General features: G+C 37.2%; 1 protein-coding gene across 13 annotated transcripts in view; it reads right to left on the bottom strand.

Moving 5' to 3' along the window:
* Lmo7 (LIM domain 7) overlaps window positions 1–19783 on the bottom strand; it is a gene marked incomplete at its 5' end in the record, with an annotated part of 191416 nt that overhangs the window by 9982 nt on the left and 161651 nt on the right. For 8 of the 13 annotated variants that reach the window (XM_013516569.1, XM_013516566.1, XM_013516563.1 and 5 more), the window contains 11 exon segments: window positions 887–939; window positions 2913–2981; window positions 3826–4184; window positions 4575–4667; window positions 5253–5357; window positions 5617–5642; window positions 7673–7729; window positions 9548–9608; window positions 10974–11161; window positions 11915–12076; window positions 13202–13316. In XM_013516569.1, coding sequence (XP_013372023.1) covers window positions 887–939; window positions 2913–2981; window positions 3826–4184; window positions 4575–4667; window positions 5253–5357; window positions 5617–5642; window positions 7673–7729; window positions 9548–9608; window positions 10974–11161; window positions 11915–12076; window positions 13202–13316 — 1288 coding nt within the window. 13 annotated transcript variants of the gene reach the window in all.

Here is a 19783-nt window from a genome sequence, read left to right on the forward strand (position 1 = left end):
AGTTAAATTAGGAACAAGATAGTAGAAGATCCTACTTTTCAAGGCAAGAAGCAGTAGAAAAAATGATAAATCCTAGTGGAAAATGAAAGTTCTGTAGGCTTCAGCCAGAGGTTACCAACCAGTTGCCACCAGACCAATAGACATGTTCCTTTTATGCCTTGTCAGAAATTTAAAGACAATACACAGAAACACAGATTGTACCTCTACTTTTTTACATCTCTTTTACAACAGGAATAGATGGCTATCAGAGGTTTGCATTCTCCCATGTGTCAGTGATGAGCTGGTGCTGCGGAGAGCCTGCCCACCTCAATGCCTGCCTGGACCTTCATTCACTTACTGTAACTGACCAGCAGCCTGACATGTAAACACTTAAATTGTACTAACTGCTTAGAGATTTTTTTTCTTCAGTCTGTAATTTCGCTACATGAATTCATCAAAAACATACAACTAACAGTATCAGCTTCCAAACTGTTTTTGTGAAGTTAGTAAAATCATTATCACTTTGGGTTTTTGACATTTTGGCACTTAAATGTACTGCTTCAAATTTGTACGTAATTTTAAGTCCCCGGGTATATTACAGAAATATCTTCTGTCCCATTTCTTTGATGTGAGATGAAATCTACTATGCAAAACTGTATCAACATCACTTTGCAAAATCCCCATATAGCTCATTAGCTATTTAAAAACCGTTTTAATCATCCGGTACACTTTCCATTATAAATAAAGCTGAAATAAACATGAAATAGTTGTTTTATTACAGACATTAAAAATAGTATTTTAATGTTAATCAATCTAAAATATCTTACCCTTAAAACTATTAATCACAGTGTATGACTACACACATAAGCAACTGTGCTGAAGAAGTTTTTTAAAAAGTCACATTTACCATTTTTATTTGTGGCGTAATCATCCAACTCAGTAGTAGATCTGGATTTATTCCTAAAACACAAATCATAATATATTAAGTATATCTCATTAAGAAAATCTAGTTCACATTTATGGAATAAAAACACCAAAAAAGTTCATTTCTAAAGCAGTCTATTTATTTCCTATGTCTGTTGAGAGCTATACTTATTTTTAAACCAAGGAATTTCTCGTATCAAACAAACTATCAGTTTATTTCCTATGTCTGTTGAGAGCTATACTTATTTTTAAACCAAGGAATTTCTCATATCACACAGGCTATCAGAAAACAGACAGTGAGATACTGGAAATGTACAGAAACGTGTGACAACAGTGCCCTAGCGTCTATAACTAAAACTACTAGTTTTTGTCAGTGCCCACTGGGGTCCAGATCTCAGTTTTATCCAGGCATACAAAGCATCTGCCTTCAGGGCACGCAAACGCAGACTGTGCTGCCCCCTCCACCCGACTCCGGTATCAAAATGTTGACTTCTTGGGTATTAAGGCACCACTGCTTGCAATTTTCCAAGTGCTATCCTAGCATTCCAAATAGGTATTAAAGCATACTGAACAATCAGCTTCTGAAAATGCCCAACTTTAGCCCTATAATCAACACATGCTGATCTCATTCTCAACTACACACACTGAGTTTCAAAAATAGTAATAATATATAATAGTATACAAATGGCCATGCACATGTATATTATATACACATACAATGCAATACTCTATAACACTGATATACCACAACTGGCTGACAACTATATTTGTGAACAATATTACTGCTAAGGAATAAAACACTTATTACCTGATCCCTGGCTACACCCCTCAGTGCCTTCAGGGCATGCTATAATGGCACTCCCTAGAAGGATTTCTTATTTTCCAGGATTCCTTAAGTCTTCTTTATCTGCATTTTAATTATTTAATTTCATAAAGTTATTTAAGGTTCTATAAAATTATTTAGCTTCATAATGATTTTTAAACATAAATTCCTAGCCTTAAAGGCAAAATAAATATCTTACTGATCTATAGTTACTCAGAGATGTTCATTATAAATAAGGTCATCCATCACTGGGTATTTTGTCCCAGATATTGTTAACTCATTCCTACTAGTTAGTCCTTTCCTTTTCCCTATCTACTCTTATATCTTCACAGTCATCTTGATTGCCTATAGGTACAATTCTCTCCTTATCACTATTAAGGAGAACAAAACTTCCTCTAAAGGAAGAATTTCACCTCTGTAAACACATGCTAGAGGTCCTGGATTGGCTATTTATAAATCAACTCTGTTCAAAAGTCCTAAGTACAAAGGATTTTAAGAATTACCTAAAACATTAGAAGTTAATGCTTTCAGAAATTCTAAAACACCATTTTGATATCTGAAATCCTACCATTATCCAAAAATCCTACCATCATCCAAAAATCCTACCAATCAAACTATCTAAGAGTAAGAGAAAGACTGAATTTCTCATTTCAGACATCTTTATATAACTATTTTTAAATAATCTTAAATGATTGCTCATGGTGCATTATGAGCAATAGCTTTGTCCATTTTTCTGCTCTCTTTTCCCATAAGGAGGTCGAGTTTTTCTCTTCTCCATGAACTTCAGCTGGACAATAACTAAGACCTCAAGTACTTTTCGAACTCCCTCTTTTCAACTCTCTTTCCTACCCAACCATCATGAATGTAAAGCCCTCACCTGCTTGCCAGATGTCTAGCTAACAGGTGTGTGTGAACCCATGCAACTAAATAAAAGAACTGCCAAGCAAGCTCAGCCCAGAAAGCTGATCAACAAAGTCATGAGCTAAGTCACTAAGTTCAAAGGTTACTATTAGCCTACAAGAGCTGGCTAACAGAATAATCAACTAACTAGCAGGTTCTCTGTGTATCCCATAAAAGACAAAGGACTAAAGTTCCTCTTCAGATCATCAAGGAAGGCCTGGAAACAATCACCTAAAGTGATTGTTACTATTACTGTCAACCAAATAAAAGGAAATAGCCTACACACCTGTCATTAGGAAGCAAACCTGAAGATTCTTCTTCTTCTCTCTTCGGTATATCATAGGAATCAACAGGCCTAAAAGGTAGGAGGAAAATTTATAGTCAAAATATTAAACTTTCAAATCTTTCCTGATTAAGAAAAGGGTACCAAAATAATGTTAGTTTTGTTTATGCAAATAGCCTCTGGGTTAAAGAGTAAATATACTGAAGATTTCAATCAATCACTGTAGAAAACAGACCTACTACTGCCAACAGACATTTGTTACTCAGACATGCACAAGTCTATACGGTGCACCCAGTACAGCCCAGTACTGGTCTCCAGCTATGTTACAGAAGTACGGTTACTGTCGGCCTCATAGCACTTACATCTTACTGGGGCAGGCAGGCCAAGAGAAAAACACATAAAAATAATATAAAACAGGGCAAGGACATAGAGACACAAAGGGTAGAGAAGCATGCATTTTAAATAAGGTAATCTAGAAAGTCTAACAGGATGCTAGATAATGAGATTTGAATAAAATGAATAAGCTTTTTACTTCTTGTAAAAGGGAGACAAGTTTTTCTGGCTGAGGAAAACAAAAAAATGGAAACGTCCAGGGGCAGATTATACTGTACTGAATACTTCACAGAAAAATAAGCAGACCAGTGTGGCTGGAACATGTGTCAGGGGAGGAGGGGTAAGGACTTAAGAGAACCCAAAGGGTCAAGACATCGTTGGGACCAGGACTTTGCAAGGTGCTCTAAGGTGGCGAGAAGCTATCCGGAGGTGAGCAGGGCACTACGGTAACATGACCGGTTCTGCGATGTGAAGGACAGCCTGTGCTCCCTGTGCAGAGGACCAGTGAGGCACCTTGGAAGTGAGGCACAATGCAATGAAGCCAAGCCCACTGCCACTCCCTCAGTGGGCTCCAGGGACAGACCTCCTATACTGGTATATTCTGACTGAAGTTTCCCTCTCTCTCTCTGCTTGGCGCTTCTGCTCTTCGGCCTGGCGCTTCAGTGTTTCAGCCTCGGCCTCGCGGCGCCTCTCCTCCTGCTCTTCCAGGCACTGCTGCTCCCTCAGTTTCTGCTCCCTCTTAAGAATGAGCTCCTCCTGCTGCTTTGGGCTTTGGTCCCCATCAACAGCATCTGCCTCTTGCTGCCTGTTCCCTTCCTCTCCTGCTCGGGTTCCTTCCCTGTCAGAAGACTTGGACCCTTCGCTCCACGTGGCTTCCCAGGTGGCAACCGCTGGCTGCCGCGCAGTCAGGGAGATGCTGTTTGAGTTCAGGACCATCAGTTCCTAAATGACCGTAGGAAAGAAAAAAAGAAAGAAATTCACTCAGTCTTTGTGTCTCCAATTTCATATATGAATGATATTCATTGTAGCAGCCCGCAATTCCAATTAAAAATATTAAACTTTAGGACTGAAAAAGCCACATGAGAGACTGAGATGGAGGCTACAAGAGGGCAAAGCACTCGTGGAATTACGTAACAATGCAACAGAAAACTTGGGAGAAATGCTGACCATCAAATCAAAATTCTAACAAACCAGAATGCATCATTTTTTTTCAGGAAGTGACACATGCGCACACAAGGCCAAAATCAGAGGAAAGAGAGGAGTCTCTTGCTTCTCAGCTTATTTTATCACCGAGGGAAAGAGAAGGAAGCAAATTATAAGGGCCTGTTTCACCTCATCCAAGTACTTGGAATTCTCTCTCTCAGCCTCCTGTTTAGCCCGCTGCCACTCTTCTCTCAGTTTCTCCTGCTCACGTTGGTATTTTTCCTATGAAAAAATATGGCATATTAATTAATCAATACTCACTCTTCAGGCAAAGCAGAATCTTTTTCATTAACACTACTGTAATCTAAACCTTCATTTCAACCTTTGAAGGATGACTTTGTTTTCACTGAACTAATCAGATTTTATTCCCTAGAGTAGAAGAAGAGCTTATATTGAACTAAAATGCACACATCAGGAAAGGGCAGACTCATGGAATTGAGACCCAGCACCACTCTTGGCCAGAGACATAATTCAGTAACTCCTTCAGCTAATGGTAAGTGGTAGAACTGAATCACTCCACAACAGAGCCATGAAGTCTATGCACCTCTTTCTGCTATGTGCATGCTTCACATACTGGTTTTCATCAGTTAAAGTCAGCTAGTACCTGAGCTTAAGAGAATGATTCTGAAAATCTTCAAAATGAAAAAGTAACTGTTCGATGTAAAACATGCTACACACAAAAGGACCTGTTAGTGATGAGACTGCTTTTTCAAACTGGCTTCTCAATACTGCTGACTAAGCCCAGAGAACAGCAGGGAAAGTGAAGCCTCAGGCCTGCTCCCTCAGACCCACAGCCTCCAGCGTTACCTGCAGCAGGCGGTCCTGCTCCTTCTGCCACCTCTCCTGCCGCCTCCGCTCCTCCTCTTGATCCCAGGCCCAGCGGCTTGGGGTGCTGAGGGTTGGAACTGGAAGCTAACAAGTTATCAGAGAAAAAGTGCAAACATACAGCACAATTTTAGTAAATTATCTATGGAACCACTTTCACATGTATCAACTATTCCTCTCACTTACACCAGGGAAGATCTGACTTTACATTTACAAGTAAGTCTTTAGAACTGGGAAGGATTACTACCTGATAAATCCTTCCAAAATTAAGCAGTACGCATGGTATACAAATTTAGTCCCACCAAGCTCACCCTATTTATTCCCAACTTCAACAAATACTACTTACATCAGGAACCGCAGCATCAGAGCTTCCTGCATGGCAGCACATAATAAGGGAGGGAAGAAAAAATAATGTAAGTTTTCACATTTCTATGCAATAATTCATTTCAGCAAGTTGTATCACTATCTCTATGCCAGTATACTAAGTGACATCGTTTTTTTAAAAAAACAACTATAGATAAATCCTTTCATCCCTTTATTAATTCCATTTGTTACTCATCTTCACAACCAATATGAGGATCAAGGCCGTAGCATGACAGGCCAAAGGTGCACCCAGCTCCAGACACTAGAGCTGAATCAAGGAATATTTCTGAAGAGGTTTCAAGATTTTGTTAGTGAAGTGGGCCCCATCTCATAGTTTGGCTTAATTGAGGAAAAAAACCTCAAATATTATGTCTACTAAATCCAATTTTTCACTTGCAACTATTCAACTGCAATATTCCAGCTGTAAGTCACATTTTTCAGATCCTCTTACTAAAGAGCTATTTTTCACAAATCTCTCTCTGAAACAAACACACTCAAGAATTCTATTCCTAGGCTGGGCATGGTGGCACATGCCTGTAATCCCAGCACTTAGGAGGCTGAGGCAGAAAGATCGTGGCACGTTCAAGACCAGCCTGTGCTACAAATAGTGAGCTCAAGGCCAGCCTGAACTGTATAGTAAGACCCTGTCTCAAAGAGACCAAAAAAAGAATTCTATGCCTTTCCTCTCCTCTTATTTGAAATACACATATTCAAGCTTCATGTGGACACTTACAACCACAATCTTATTCTTTTTATCCTTAAGTGCCTACATAATATGTGCGTGTTTGCACGTGTGCACACCTGCACACGTGTACATAGTATAATGACTACAAAAGGTAAAATTACAGAAAATACAATATTTTTATACAATATTTTAAAAATTTTCCTGAAACCTCAGCTGTCAACTTACACAACTTTTTAAAGAAAATTGCTTTAAGACTTACAAAAATGTTCTTTCCTAAAATAGCTTGTTGATGAAAAGCAAAAGAAAATTATAATAGAAAAAGAAAAGGAATTATTTTATTTTAACCCATTTGAGTTAGGAGTTTTAAGTTACATAGTCAAAGAAACATAGGAGTATAATAAAAAAATAAAAAGCACAAAGGATACTGACACAAACAGTCATGCATAGTTGGTAAGCTATTTATGCTTATGGTCAAAAAGAGGGTTTAATCTACCAAAGAAGACTAGGTGACTAACACAAAATACGCAAACCCAGTAAATATCATGTTATAACACAATTTTTTAAATGTTTCCATAGCTTTAAAAGTAAGAAACAACATTTTAGACAGCATCTGCACAATTCCTTCTGCTAATGCTGCCTCTCCAATGTTGGATATTACTTTTAAATATTTCATAGCAAACTAAGTTTGAACTGCATTCATGAGACAGAGCATTAGACAGATGTGAAAGGGGAGGAAACGCCACATGCAGCACATGGTGAGGCAGCCTTGCCCGACTACACCAACACGGAGAAATGCAAAATGTACCTGTGCTCAGATGCAACCAAAATTAACTCTGGATTTACTTCAAAGTCAACAGAGCAGTCATATTACCACTCCAAAGCCACTATCCCAATAGCAGCAAACAGCTCTGTTCTTTATTAACATCATTTTCTACAACCAAAAACAAGTTGGTTTTTAAAAGTTCACCAATTGTATGTTGGTGTAATCTGATTTTAGGCCATTTGTAGGACGCAGTAAGGCTTAAATGACATCCTTCATTTCTTACTGTTACCCAGTGGAAAGATATGTGTTATGTGTGTTTAACAGCATCTCAGGTTTTTTTACAAAGTTAAAATAAAAAAACCCTTTAGAGCTATGCAAAGGACACGCAAAGACCCATTACCACAGAGGTAGACCCATGAACTGTAAAAAAAGCCTGATGACCCTAGGAAAAGAATGGAAACGCGTTATGTCATTTGGTCATAATGACAGCCAAACTGAAAAGGCTCAGTGCCCAGAACCACAGACCACGAGAAGGGTGGAGAGTTGAGAAGGAGTTCATGAACGTGAATGAATTGTTAGTTTGTGGTTTACCTTGTTCAAAAAATTGTGATCGCCTTTTTAAGTTTTTCAAAGAAATGGATTCAGATGCTAGTTGAAAAATAAAACAAATAATAAATACAAGTCATTCATCTTAACTTCTTACCACTGGTAAACCAAAGGATACTTGATACCCCTTTCAATCTGTAGCAATATTATTTTTAAAATGACAAAACTGATAGCCATAGGCAATATGGATTATTTCAAGACATGTAGACATTCGTATTTTAGTAGTTTACATTATATTCAAATTAGTAAAAGGAATGGATACTTTTATTACAAATTTTAGTAGGTAACATTATACTGTCAGAGCTATGAAAGCCATACAATCCATGCTAGGCAAATGAAAATTAACATTTTTTGCTTAGGTTAATCAATCATCTCTTCTAAAGAATATTCACAGTACTAACGAATAAAAACTGAGAAATATCAAGGATAAGGAGGACAACAAAATAAATGACATTTAAAACCAAAGTTAAAATTAAGATATTTTTCCAATGAAAATATTTTTACCTAGTTTCCAAGATTTTGTAGTCACTAACTTAAACAAAATGGAGTTCAGTCAGAAAGAAAAAGAAAACATTCTGACTTTCCTCACAGGTCTGTCACAAAACTACAGCATAAAATGTGAATGCAAGTATTACCTGACACTGGTGGATGCTGGCTTATGTAAACAAAACCTTCAAATAACAGGGCCTGCACAGAGTCCCACTGTCATGAAACAGTTAAAGGCCTTATCAGTGGCTCTTCCTGGGCCACTGACAGAATGGAACCCAGATGCCTTACAGTTACCATCAGAAAGAAAAATAGCCAATGCTTGACTGGAAAATTCCTTTGATTAAAAATATATATATAGCTTAAAAAATTACAATACAGTCACTTTTAACCATTGAAAATGAAATACAAAGACAAATAACAAGGAAAGGGAAACTTTGAAACTTAGGTTGGCTTTAACATGATGTATAATGAACTGGCAGAGTCACTAAAGCACTGTGAGAGCGCAGCCCTACCAGCAGCCTCATTTGATGGTAAAAGAAGTTTCATCTTCTCTGAGTCTTTCCCTGCCTACGTGGGATCAGACAGAGCTTTCTTCTTTTGTACACCCAAAGAATAGCATACAGTGTGCAGTAGATTAATTATTTCTGGACAGGCAGAAAAAGGAAAAGAATGGTAACTCCAGCATTTCCCTAGGTACTTGGCTTTCTTTTCTCGTTACCAATAGGTACAACCACTGACAACTGTAACTGCCACTGGTATTACTCTATTAAGGTTAGCTACCAGGCAGATATGGTGGTGCACACCTGTAATCCCAGCATACTGGGAGGCTGCAGCAGGAAGATCACAAGTTGGAGCCCAGCCTGGGCAACTTCATGACTTAGAGAGACTCTATCTCAAAATCAAAAATTTAAAAAGGGCTGGGGATATATGTCAGTATGAAGGCCCTGAATTCAAATGCTAGTACCAAGAAAAGAACCAACATACCTGTCTCTTTAGTAGCAATAAAGGGGAAAGGATACTACAGTCATCATTTTGTATGTAACGAAGATTCCCTTGGTCAGCACACCCTTGCCAGAAAGCTGCTTGCCTTAGGGAACCTGCTCTTTTTACTTGGCTTAGGCAAACAGGCTCCGAAAGCTCTAGAATAATGTGCCCAAGTTTTGTGTGCAGTTTCTGAACTATCCAGTGTTGGAACTGAATGCCCCGCCCTTCCACCTGACTGAAACTGGATCTGTGTTCTAACCTTTTAGTTTCAACTTGCAGCGGATCAGGTTTTTCTTTCACTCACACATACAATTTTTACAACAGAAGAACTTGAGAGCTTCACCTTTTCCTATATTACAAATGCTAAATTATAACGGTGATAGTTACCTTTTGATTCAAAATTGTTGCTTTCATCATGAATTCCATTGATTTCTTCAGATTCAGTATACTAGAAAGGATAAGAATGCTAATTAATGTTCTCTCCAGTTGGACTTTGAGTTTAAATAATGCATTTCTCATTAGTGAAAATATCTCTTAACAAGATGGGTGTTTCAAGGTATTGATCCATTCCTTACAGCTTTCTACATGCAGTAGAAACTTCAAACTTTTTCTTTCATTATTTTCCAATCTTTGTCACAGAATTAATGACTAGCTGCAGGCAAGGATGGCCTTCAGTTTAGTTAGTCATTAATATTTTAAGAAATGTGATGGACAGGGGCTGGGGGTTTAGCTCAGTGGCACAGTGCATGCCTGGCAAGCACTAGCTCATGAGTTCAATTCCCGGTACCGGAAAAAAAAAACCCCAAAAAACAAAACAAAACAAAACAAAGAAGCCTGCCTGGCAAGCGCAAGGTCGTGAGTTCCGTTTCCCAGTACTGGAGAAAAAAGAAAAACCAAAACCAAAAAAAAAAAAAAAAATACTGGAGAAAAACCAAAAAAAAAAAAAAAAAAACAAAGAAATGTGATGGACAAAAATAGTCATTAGTCCATCTGGTTTACATTTATGAGTACGCAAACTAGTCATAGAGGACTTTCTCTAACATTTAAACCATTTCTACACAATGTAGCAAGATTTCTTTCTTAAATAAAAAGTTTAAGTTTAAACTATTAACAATGAATAATGTTTTCACATTTTTATTCTAAAACTGTGTTTGGAGCAAAATTAATCTCTTCCACCATGGCAAAGACAGACCAGTGGAAGAGGTCTGCCTCTAGTACAAGCAATTTGTTTTAACAACTTTAATTATAAATAGAAACCACATTTTTTCAGAGCCTATATGAAAAAATATTGTTTCACCACATAAAAATTTCTACATTATAATTTTTGAATTTATTAATGCAATTGATTATGCCTTAATTAGACATGTAATTCTTCCTATCAAATTCACCCACACAAAAACTTAAAATGCTTCATGATATTTCATACTATACCCAATGGTTACATGTACTGGTCCAGTAAAAGCTAAAGAATGCATAACCATGTAACAGTGTATAATTTTACATACTTACTATTTCACATGCACAAAGATCTGAGAGATGGTTGCAGTGATAAAAGACTGGTAAGGAATTACTGGAAAACAACACTATGAGATCTTTTGATTTTACCATTATATAACTCATTATAATGCCCTAACAATCAGAAATAACTTAGGGTTTTCAAAAGTACATTGTACTCTCTACTACATGCTATCTTTTTCAACTATTTATGATTTTAAAGTAGTATCACAATTGTTCAAATGAAATACGCTTTCCCATATACAATCCTTGGAGTTTCTCTGTTCTATACAACTAGTTCTATTTCTCAAATACTTACAGGACTCTGAAGGCTTTCGGGGAAATCAGTTGTTACTGACAGATTTGAAGACTTGTCTGAATTGTAAATTCCAGAAGTTGTATCAATCCACTTTGTTTCAGGTGAACCTATAATTTTGGTAGCCACACTGGTGAGATTGAGGGTTTTATGCCGTGTAAATGGCAGGAAAGGTTGGTCTTTGCCCCAGTCTGATTGGCACATGAAGATCAAGTAATGAATACACATAAATGATGAAGTGGAAAGAATAAAGTTACTGACTGCACATATACAAAATGCACACATAGCAGACAGACAAATCAGGTAGGATGTGAAAGAAATGAACAGTTTACAGCTTTACCAAGAGGCCACCTTTCCAAAACACAAAGGTTAAATCATGTTAGCAGTGAAGAGACTAACAAATTTGCTGACTCTTTCCATAAATTAAGAAGAGATACTATATCTTGATATCATATATTGGTAGGTCTGAGGATGCTTGATGCACTTCCCTATCTGACCTCAGCCTATAACTGTGTAATACAATAATGGAAAATGCATACTGAAAGTTCTCTGAGAAAAAACAATAGACTATGACCAACCATGCTCTCTTATACCAGTTTAGTTACAATACTGCAGAGAAGGTAAAACAGAATGTAATCCTTAATAGTCAACATCATTATAAAACTCAACATTATTATAAGTGACTCCCAATGCACATACATTTGCCTCTATATTCAGTCAGATGAGTGCATTACTTATTCAAATAATGTAGAATTCAGTAAATTTGTTAGTGAAGACTTTTCAGACAGACTATTCAAAGAGACATAATTCAAGATATTCCAAACATCATGACAAAACACTTTTAAGTCAACAAAAAAGTAAGAAGTTATTAAAGCAAACGTTACAACCACTTGACAAAGACCAGTTTCCCCAGTTAGAAAGCCAGACAAGGTGCTAAAACTCACCAGACTTTCCATAACGCCTGATGTCCAGCACTAGGTTTCCAGTTTCTTCAGCACTAGCCATGGTTTCCTCCCACTCTTTTGTATCCTTATATGAAAACTTGGTGTTGTTAACAGCAATAATTTCATCATCTACCTGTAGCTGAGAAAATTCTGCTGGGCTACCTAATAATATAAAGTAAATTAATCAAATGAAAAATAACAAAATGTTCTACTACCCAGTCACTGCTTTTTTAAAAACAAATCACTTCTTCATCACATTCATCATTTCTCACTATCTTCAAATAAAGAAGAGTTACTTTTTTGTTATAAATTGAGTATCCACAACATACGAAGTAACAAAGGGTTTTTTATTCATAGTACACTCATTATTGAAAGAAAGATTATCTCAACTATTCAAGAAAATTCACTAACCTCCTAAGGACAAAGAAAATTCTTAAGTATCTTTAAACTAAAAATGTGAAATACAGTATGTTGTACTTTAAGCAAATCAGATGCACTCTGGAAGGTAGCAGAAGGAAACATAACCACTTAAAATCGCAGAGTATTACTGGTGTAACAAAAATACGACTACCCAACTGAAGCAATCTTGAAATTTAAAAGAAATAACCTATGTTGATATGCAATTTTTTATAGCAAAAATATGCAAATAACAAATTTGTCTTAAACACAACAGTTCTCGTTTTAATTTTAGGTCTTCTAGCAATGTGCACTTTTTGAGCTTGGCTTGGCTCAAAGCTGGGGTAAACCTTTTACAAAAGTACTAAACCATCCAGAAAACCTCATGAGCAATAGCTATATTCGGATGCTCAGAAAACACATTAGGCTGAAGATTTAGCTCAGTAGTAGAGTACTTGCCTAGCATATGTGGGGCACTGGATTCAACCCCCAGCAGTACAAAAAAAACCAAAAACCATACTACAATGATTTGTTATATAGGATGTCTGTATCTGCCCCAAAAAACATATGATCATGGAAACTGCATTCTGAATCTCTCATTAAATACTCTTTGTTAGCACTTGTAAAACTTCAGCTTAAAATTTTGACAAATTCTTATAAAGTCACAAAATTAAGAATCATCAAAATTAAAATTAACTAGGCAAGGAATAAACAATATGTAATTTGTAATCTCCACTAATAGTCTCAGGGCAGAGGATGCATCTCCTCCACTTACTAAGGCATTTTTATACCTTTTGTCTTCCTACACCAAATAGACTAATGTCTCTATTTTTTTCCCCTGAAGTTCAGGGTAACACACAAGATAGTTCAGTAGGGTTAAGTCTGTTTTACCTGCTTCAACTGACGCTACGAAGATCCCGGAATAATCCCATTTTATTGCAAACCCAAAGTCAAGACTGTTCCCAGGCGTTTGGTTTATGCTGATTCTCATATCGCTGAACTGATCCTGAAAACAAAACATGAACCGTTAGTATCAGGTGTCCTGGCAGCCACTGGGAGGAAAGTCTATCCATGAGAGATGGGAAGCTGCATGCAAAGGACACTTGACTTGTTTTGTGATAAACCAGAAGCTGCATTCTTTCTTCCCTGGGTTTGATAAAACCTGTATTTACATGTGTACATATGTATGTTCACAAGTTCACTCTTTCTCTGATAAAATAAGGGAAATCTATCAACAAATGACAAGAGTTTTTCTTCATTAAAATACCAATCTGTTAGTCATTGATAAAGTTTAGGCTTTTGTCCACCATACAATCATGTCTAATTTACAAACCATTTATTCATTGACCCAGGAATGGACTACGGTGATTTAAATCATTTTAAAATGCCAACCTATTTTTAAAAGAAAATAAAAACCTACCACTGATACTGAATATATTTAACTGAGTAATTCCAAATGGTTTCTATAATTCAGGTACCAGCAGTGGTCATTGAGGGCTGGTACCACCCTTGCCCCCAGCCCATCCTTTGGACATCTCCAATGTGACAATGTGTCTTTGCTTGTCCAATTGCCACAGGAGGACCCAATGGTAAAGATAAAACTGGCTGCAAAATACAGGCCCGTAACCCCTGTGAGCAAATACATCCTCAAATGACAGAGGGTCCTGTAAAAACATTCTGAGCTACAGTTCATAACTCCCTGGAGCAAAAGACAGAACTCTAATTCCACCTTCGCTGCTATGCTACATGAAAAAAATAACCCTTCACCTTCTAGGACTTTAAGATCATTTTCTAAAAAGAAATTTCAGCTTTACACAAAATTATGTTTGTGAAAAACATATCTTTCATAATTTACGTATGTTGCCATATTTTAGGAAAGCAACAAACACAGATCTTAACATACTTAATACACTCATAGTGCATTTCCCAGACTAGTCTTTTAGTTCTTTGTCTCATAAAGAACTTAAGAGTTACCTATTTAAAAAAACAAAAGCAAAACCCCACCTGTACCCAGCACTCAGGAGTCTGAAGCAGTAGGATCTCTGCAAGTACGAGACCAGCCTAAATTGCATAGTAAGACCCAGTCTCAAAAACAAACAAAAAACTTCTCAAAGCTTCATCTCCCAGAAGATAGCCTACCAATTCTTCATTTTAATTTGGCAGCTAAAGCCCAAATCAGGGCCAGCTAGGAAAGTAATGAAACTTCCTGCCTAAGTTTTTCCAACCTAAAACACATTTAAAATGAGTGACATATTCTGAGAAAATTTGGGGTAGCACTTAAGAATTAGAAAAAAGCAAGAAAGGTGCTGAATAAAGGAACAGAAACTTGCTATAGTACATGGGTTTGATACATACCGTAATGCTATTCACTTTTCCATCACCAAACATACATTTATTGTGCATCTATTCTGCACAACACACAATATGTAATGCTTTGGAAAGTAAAGATGAACAGGCATGGTCCTTGTTCTCAAGAAATGATTAGTGACGCTTCAATGATAAATATTTAAGTTTTTTAAAGCAAGACAATGATGTAGCCAATAATATGAAAAAGCTTTTTGAAGAAAGCCCTTTGTAAAGTGGCAAGAGCAAATGCGTTCAGAAGTAGTCTGAACATTCATTGATAACTGGCATGACAAACACCAATCTGAATATAATAAAACCTCACTAAGAATAGAAAAAAGTACTAGTTCTACTCCCTAACCAAAACCACTATATTCTTAAATTAGAGGTGACTCAGTGAAAGTAAGTGGTCATCTCCACCACACTTACCAAAAAGAAAAAAGACTTAAAGCCAATTAAAATACAGAATCTATTATTATATAAGGACAGAGAAACAAATGATGGGTTAGACATTCAAAACGGTAATTAAAGTTTTTTAGTTCGAAAAATAAAAGACAGTATGAAGTATTAATAGGCTCCAAGAACATAAATATTCTGTGGGAAACAGCAAATATTATCCTTTTCTGCACAATATAAAATAAAGGAGAATGAGTGTAGGGAAGAGTGTCATAATTACATTAGATCAGAAGAATTGTCTAGCAAAAGACTGCTCTTACCTTGCAAATAGAGAAATCTCTGTTTGAACGTGTCCAATAAAAGGACACACAACCACCTCTCAGCAAGTCTTGAGAGGGAAGACAGCCTCGCTGTGGCTATCGTCTGGCAGCCTCTTATACTGGTCCTTGGAGAGTCCAGAAAGAGGACTACATGGGCGATTACAGGTACACTTCTATGAGTAACTAGCTGACCTCGGGTATGGCCCTCAGCCTGGTACAGCCTTCTCCCTATTGGTTTGTGAGGTTTTTGTTTTGTTTTCAAAATTCTACTGTCAAATAAAAATCTTATTCAAACTGACCTCTCCCCTTAACCAACATATAGAAAAGATTCAAATGGATGGTTATAGCTTGGGAATAAGCACTCTAGGGCCCACTTGTGTGGCCATCTCCGCCCATCCCAGGGCCTGGCTGTGGAACACTGGTTTTCAGATTAGTGATGATTTCAGGTAGTGTTTCTTCCTCCTTGGTTTTCTCAGCGGTATAAGCCAACTGTATATTCTACAAAGAATCGAAGCTTCAGAAGATGAGAGCGAGACAATTACCTTTTGAACTGGATAGAACAAGAATTTAAATTACTGGGGGAGCCTAGATTCCTGATGACTGAGAAATGAACTATCCAAGTAGTTTCAGTTGTCTGTGCCAGGAATGAGAGAATAACAGCTACCTGTCATCATCCTGACATTTAAAATAAACACAATTTCTCTGAAATTAGGTACAATTTGAACAGAAGTATACACTGAAAGCTGACTGCCTCACCAACTGTCGAACTGATGAAGCAAAAGACTCTAAATTTTTAAAGACAAGCAAAGATCACCCAGAGTTCTGACAATAAGATTTATTTTCCCTAGTTCTGATGAAATTAAGATTCTTGTGTCACCACAGATGTGAAGTAATGAGAAATAGGGTCAACTGTTTTTTTTTTGGGGGGGGGAGTCTTTTTGCAACAGGGTCTCGCTATACAGTTCAGGCTGGCCTTGAGCTCACTTTGTTGCCCAGACTGCTCTCAAACTTGCAACAATCCTCCTGCCTCAGCCTCCCGAGTGCTGGGATTACAGGCATGTGCCACAGTCTTATATACTAACAAGTCAGAAAATATTCTCTTCTTTTTCAGTGAGACAAATATGCTGATTAAGAAACTTACTTATTTGATAAATTTAACAATAAAGGTACATTTGGTTTTATAAAAAAATTTAAAGCTTTTATCAGTAAATACTTACAGTACACAACAATTCCATTCATCATGGGGAGTTGGTACCCATATATAACATTTCTCAATTCTTTTTATTTCTCCTTTTCCTCCCCACTCCTTTGCTCTATGTCTCTTGGTTCCCTTCCATTTGCAAAAGACCCATCTCCTCATTTCCTATTATCTTTTATTTTACTCTCCAAATTATTTATACTTTGGGTTTCTCACATAGGAGAAACCATGTGATATTTAAGCTTGTATGTCTGATTTATTTCACTTAACACTGTGGTCAGATGCATCCATTTTCCTAAAAATAATTCAAATTAATCTTCTTTATGGCTGAGTAGTACTCCACTGTGCATAAATATATTTTGTCTATTTATTTGTTTTATGCACATTTAAATGACTTCCAAGATTTAGCTATTATGAGTTGTGCTGCTATAAACGTGAGTATGCATGTTTCACTGTAATATGATGTCTTTAATTCTTTCAGGAAGATACCTAGAAGGGGAATAGATGGGTCAAAGCAAATTTCTATTTTTAGTTTTTTGAGAAATAAAAACATAGTAGTAAAGTATGATTTCCATAGTAGTTGTACTGGTTTTCATTCCTACCAAGAAAGTAAAAGGGTTCCTTTTCCTCTATAGCCTTGCCAGCATTTGTTATCATTTGATTTCTTGATGATAGTCATTCTTTCTAGAGTAAGATGGAATCTCAGTGTTGTTTTAATTTGCATTTCTCTAATAGCCAGAGATGAACATTTTTTCTCTTATTTACTGGCCATTTGTACTTCTTCTGAAAAGTACATATCCATTTCAGTTGCTCAGTTCTTAACTGGCTATTTATTTTAGGTGGCCTATATTTTTTCAGTTCTTTATATATTTTAGATATTAGTTTTCTGTCTGAGGAGTAGCAGGAAAATTTTTTTGCCATTCTGTGGGCTGTCTCTTCACTCTGTTGGTTGTTTCCTTTGCTGCATAGAGGGCTTTTAACGATACGATTCCATTTGCTGATTTTTGTTATTTCTTGTGCAACTGAGGTTTTGTTCAGAAAGACCTTGGCTATGCTTATTTCTTCAAAAGTTTTCCCTATTCCAGCAGATGAAATGTTTATTTAAACATTTAGATCTTTGATTCATTTTCACTTTACTTTAGTACAAAAGTAGTGAGAGATATGGGTCTAGGTTCAACCTTCAGCATATAGATAGCCAGTTTTCCCAGCACCACTGGTTAGAAAGGCTATCTTTCCTCCTGTGTATGTTTTTGGCCTCTTTGTCAAAGACCAGATGGCTGACTGTGCCGGGGTTGTTTCTACATCCCCTATTCTGTTCCACTGATCCCCATGGCTGCTTTTGTACCAATGTCATACTGCTTTTATCACTGTAGCTTGGTAACATAACTTGAAACCCAGGATTATGTTGCCTCTTGCTTTGCTCTTATTGTCCCACATTGCTTTTGCTCTTCTAAGTCTCTTTTGATTCCATATGAATTTTAGGATTACTTTTCTTAGTATTGTGAGGAATGTTGCTGGTATCTTGATTGGGATTGCATTAAATCTATATTATCAGTTTGTGTAGAATGGCCATTTTGACAATACTGTTGCTGACCACCCAGGAACAGGGAATATCTTTTTCATTTTCTGATGATCTCTTCAACCTCCTTTTTCAGAGTTCTATAGCTTTTCTTATAAAAGTCTTTCCCTTCTTTTGTAAGGTTAATTTCTAAGTATTTTATTTTTTGCAAGTTTCCATGAATAGCATTATTTTCCTAATTTCTCAGTAGGTTTGGAATGTATAGTCAGGAATAACAGAGCCAATAGATCATCTTTGAAATGGTGTCTACATGGCTCTTTAGTGTCATTCAGTGTCATGGGATGAGAACACTGCTATAGTTTGGCTTTGGAATTTCTCCACAGCCTGGCGCCTTTAAGGACTGGTCACCAGCATGTGGCGCTAAGGAGAGGTGGTGCAACTTTGAGGTGGGGGATGCTCAGTTGAAAAACGTTAGGTTATATGGGGCTTCCCTTGAAGGAGACATTGAGACCCTGGCCCTTCTCTTTCTGTGCTTGGCCACCACAGCAGCTTTGCTCCACTATGTGCTCCCCACCATGATGTTCTGCCTCATTACAGGCACCAGCAACAAGGCCAAGCAATGAAACCATGAGCTGAAAGCCATGAAAACACGAGCCCAAATAAACCTTTCTTCCACTTAAGTTGCATATCTCAGGTATTTGTCATATAGTGATAGAAAACTAACACAAACTTGAAGCAAGAAACCCTTAAATCATGGCCCTCAACTAACACTAGAGCTATTTTCCCTTACTCAAGATATATCTAAATCTTTCCTCTACTACATTCTTCATTCCAGAGAGGCAGGTGGTGTTTCTACCCTTACCCTTTACAAGACCCTCCCATGCTCATCTTCTGCCTACCAAGGCACTGCTCACTATTCGCACATTGGGGAGTCAGTCTTCTAAGTCACTTGTTTCTCTACTTTGTCTTGCCTCTCCCACCCGACAGTCTCTCTAGTCAGCTCTCAGTTTCTTTGGCGTGTTCTGCTTCTTTCTCTTCTATTTATCTTTCCCAGTCAGTCTCCATTTTGACTACATGATTTCTTCAGCAACCACCTTCACTCCCGTGAATTCAACTACTGCCCAGCATTTCCAAAATTAAATTCATCACCTTCCTCCTCAAATCCGCTTTTCCATTTCACTTTTTACACCACTACCTACCCAATGGCCTAATTTCAAAACACCAGATTCTTCCTGAATGCCTTTCTTTCTTTCTCCACTAATTGCTCTCCAAACTTCGACCAATAATCCCCACCCCTACTCTCCACTACACACACATGCATTTAACTAAAGCGCTGTCATGTTCACAATCCATAAATCCATCTTTAATCATCCCATCTTCCCTCAGGTTACCATCTGAGTTCCAGCATCATCTCTCCTAATTCCCTGCAGTCACCTCCTAATTTCCTCTCACTTTTCTGTCTCTTTTTGACCACCTTCCCCACAGCTGCCAAAAATCTAGTTACAAAACATACTGATTATTGTGTCACATCCCATCTTAAAATTGCTGGTAGCACTTTGCAGTCTACTTCATAGATTTCAAATCCTACATTTCAGAAATAGATTCAGTTCTGGTAACTTTCAATAAATATATACCACATTCCCACAAAATGATTTCAAGAATGATCTTCACAGACCAGAGATATTTCAATCCCTACT

The sequence above is a fragment of the Chinchilla lanigera genome, unplaced genomic scaffold (assembly GCF_000276665.1).
Source record: "Chinchilla lanigera isolate Chin_1 unplaced genomic scaffold, ChiLan1.0 scaffold00003, whole genome shotgun sequence".
Classification (NCBI taxonomy): domain Eukaryota; kingdom Metazoa; phylum Chordata; class Mammalia; order Rodentia; family Chinchillidae; genus Chinchilla; species Chinchilla lanigera.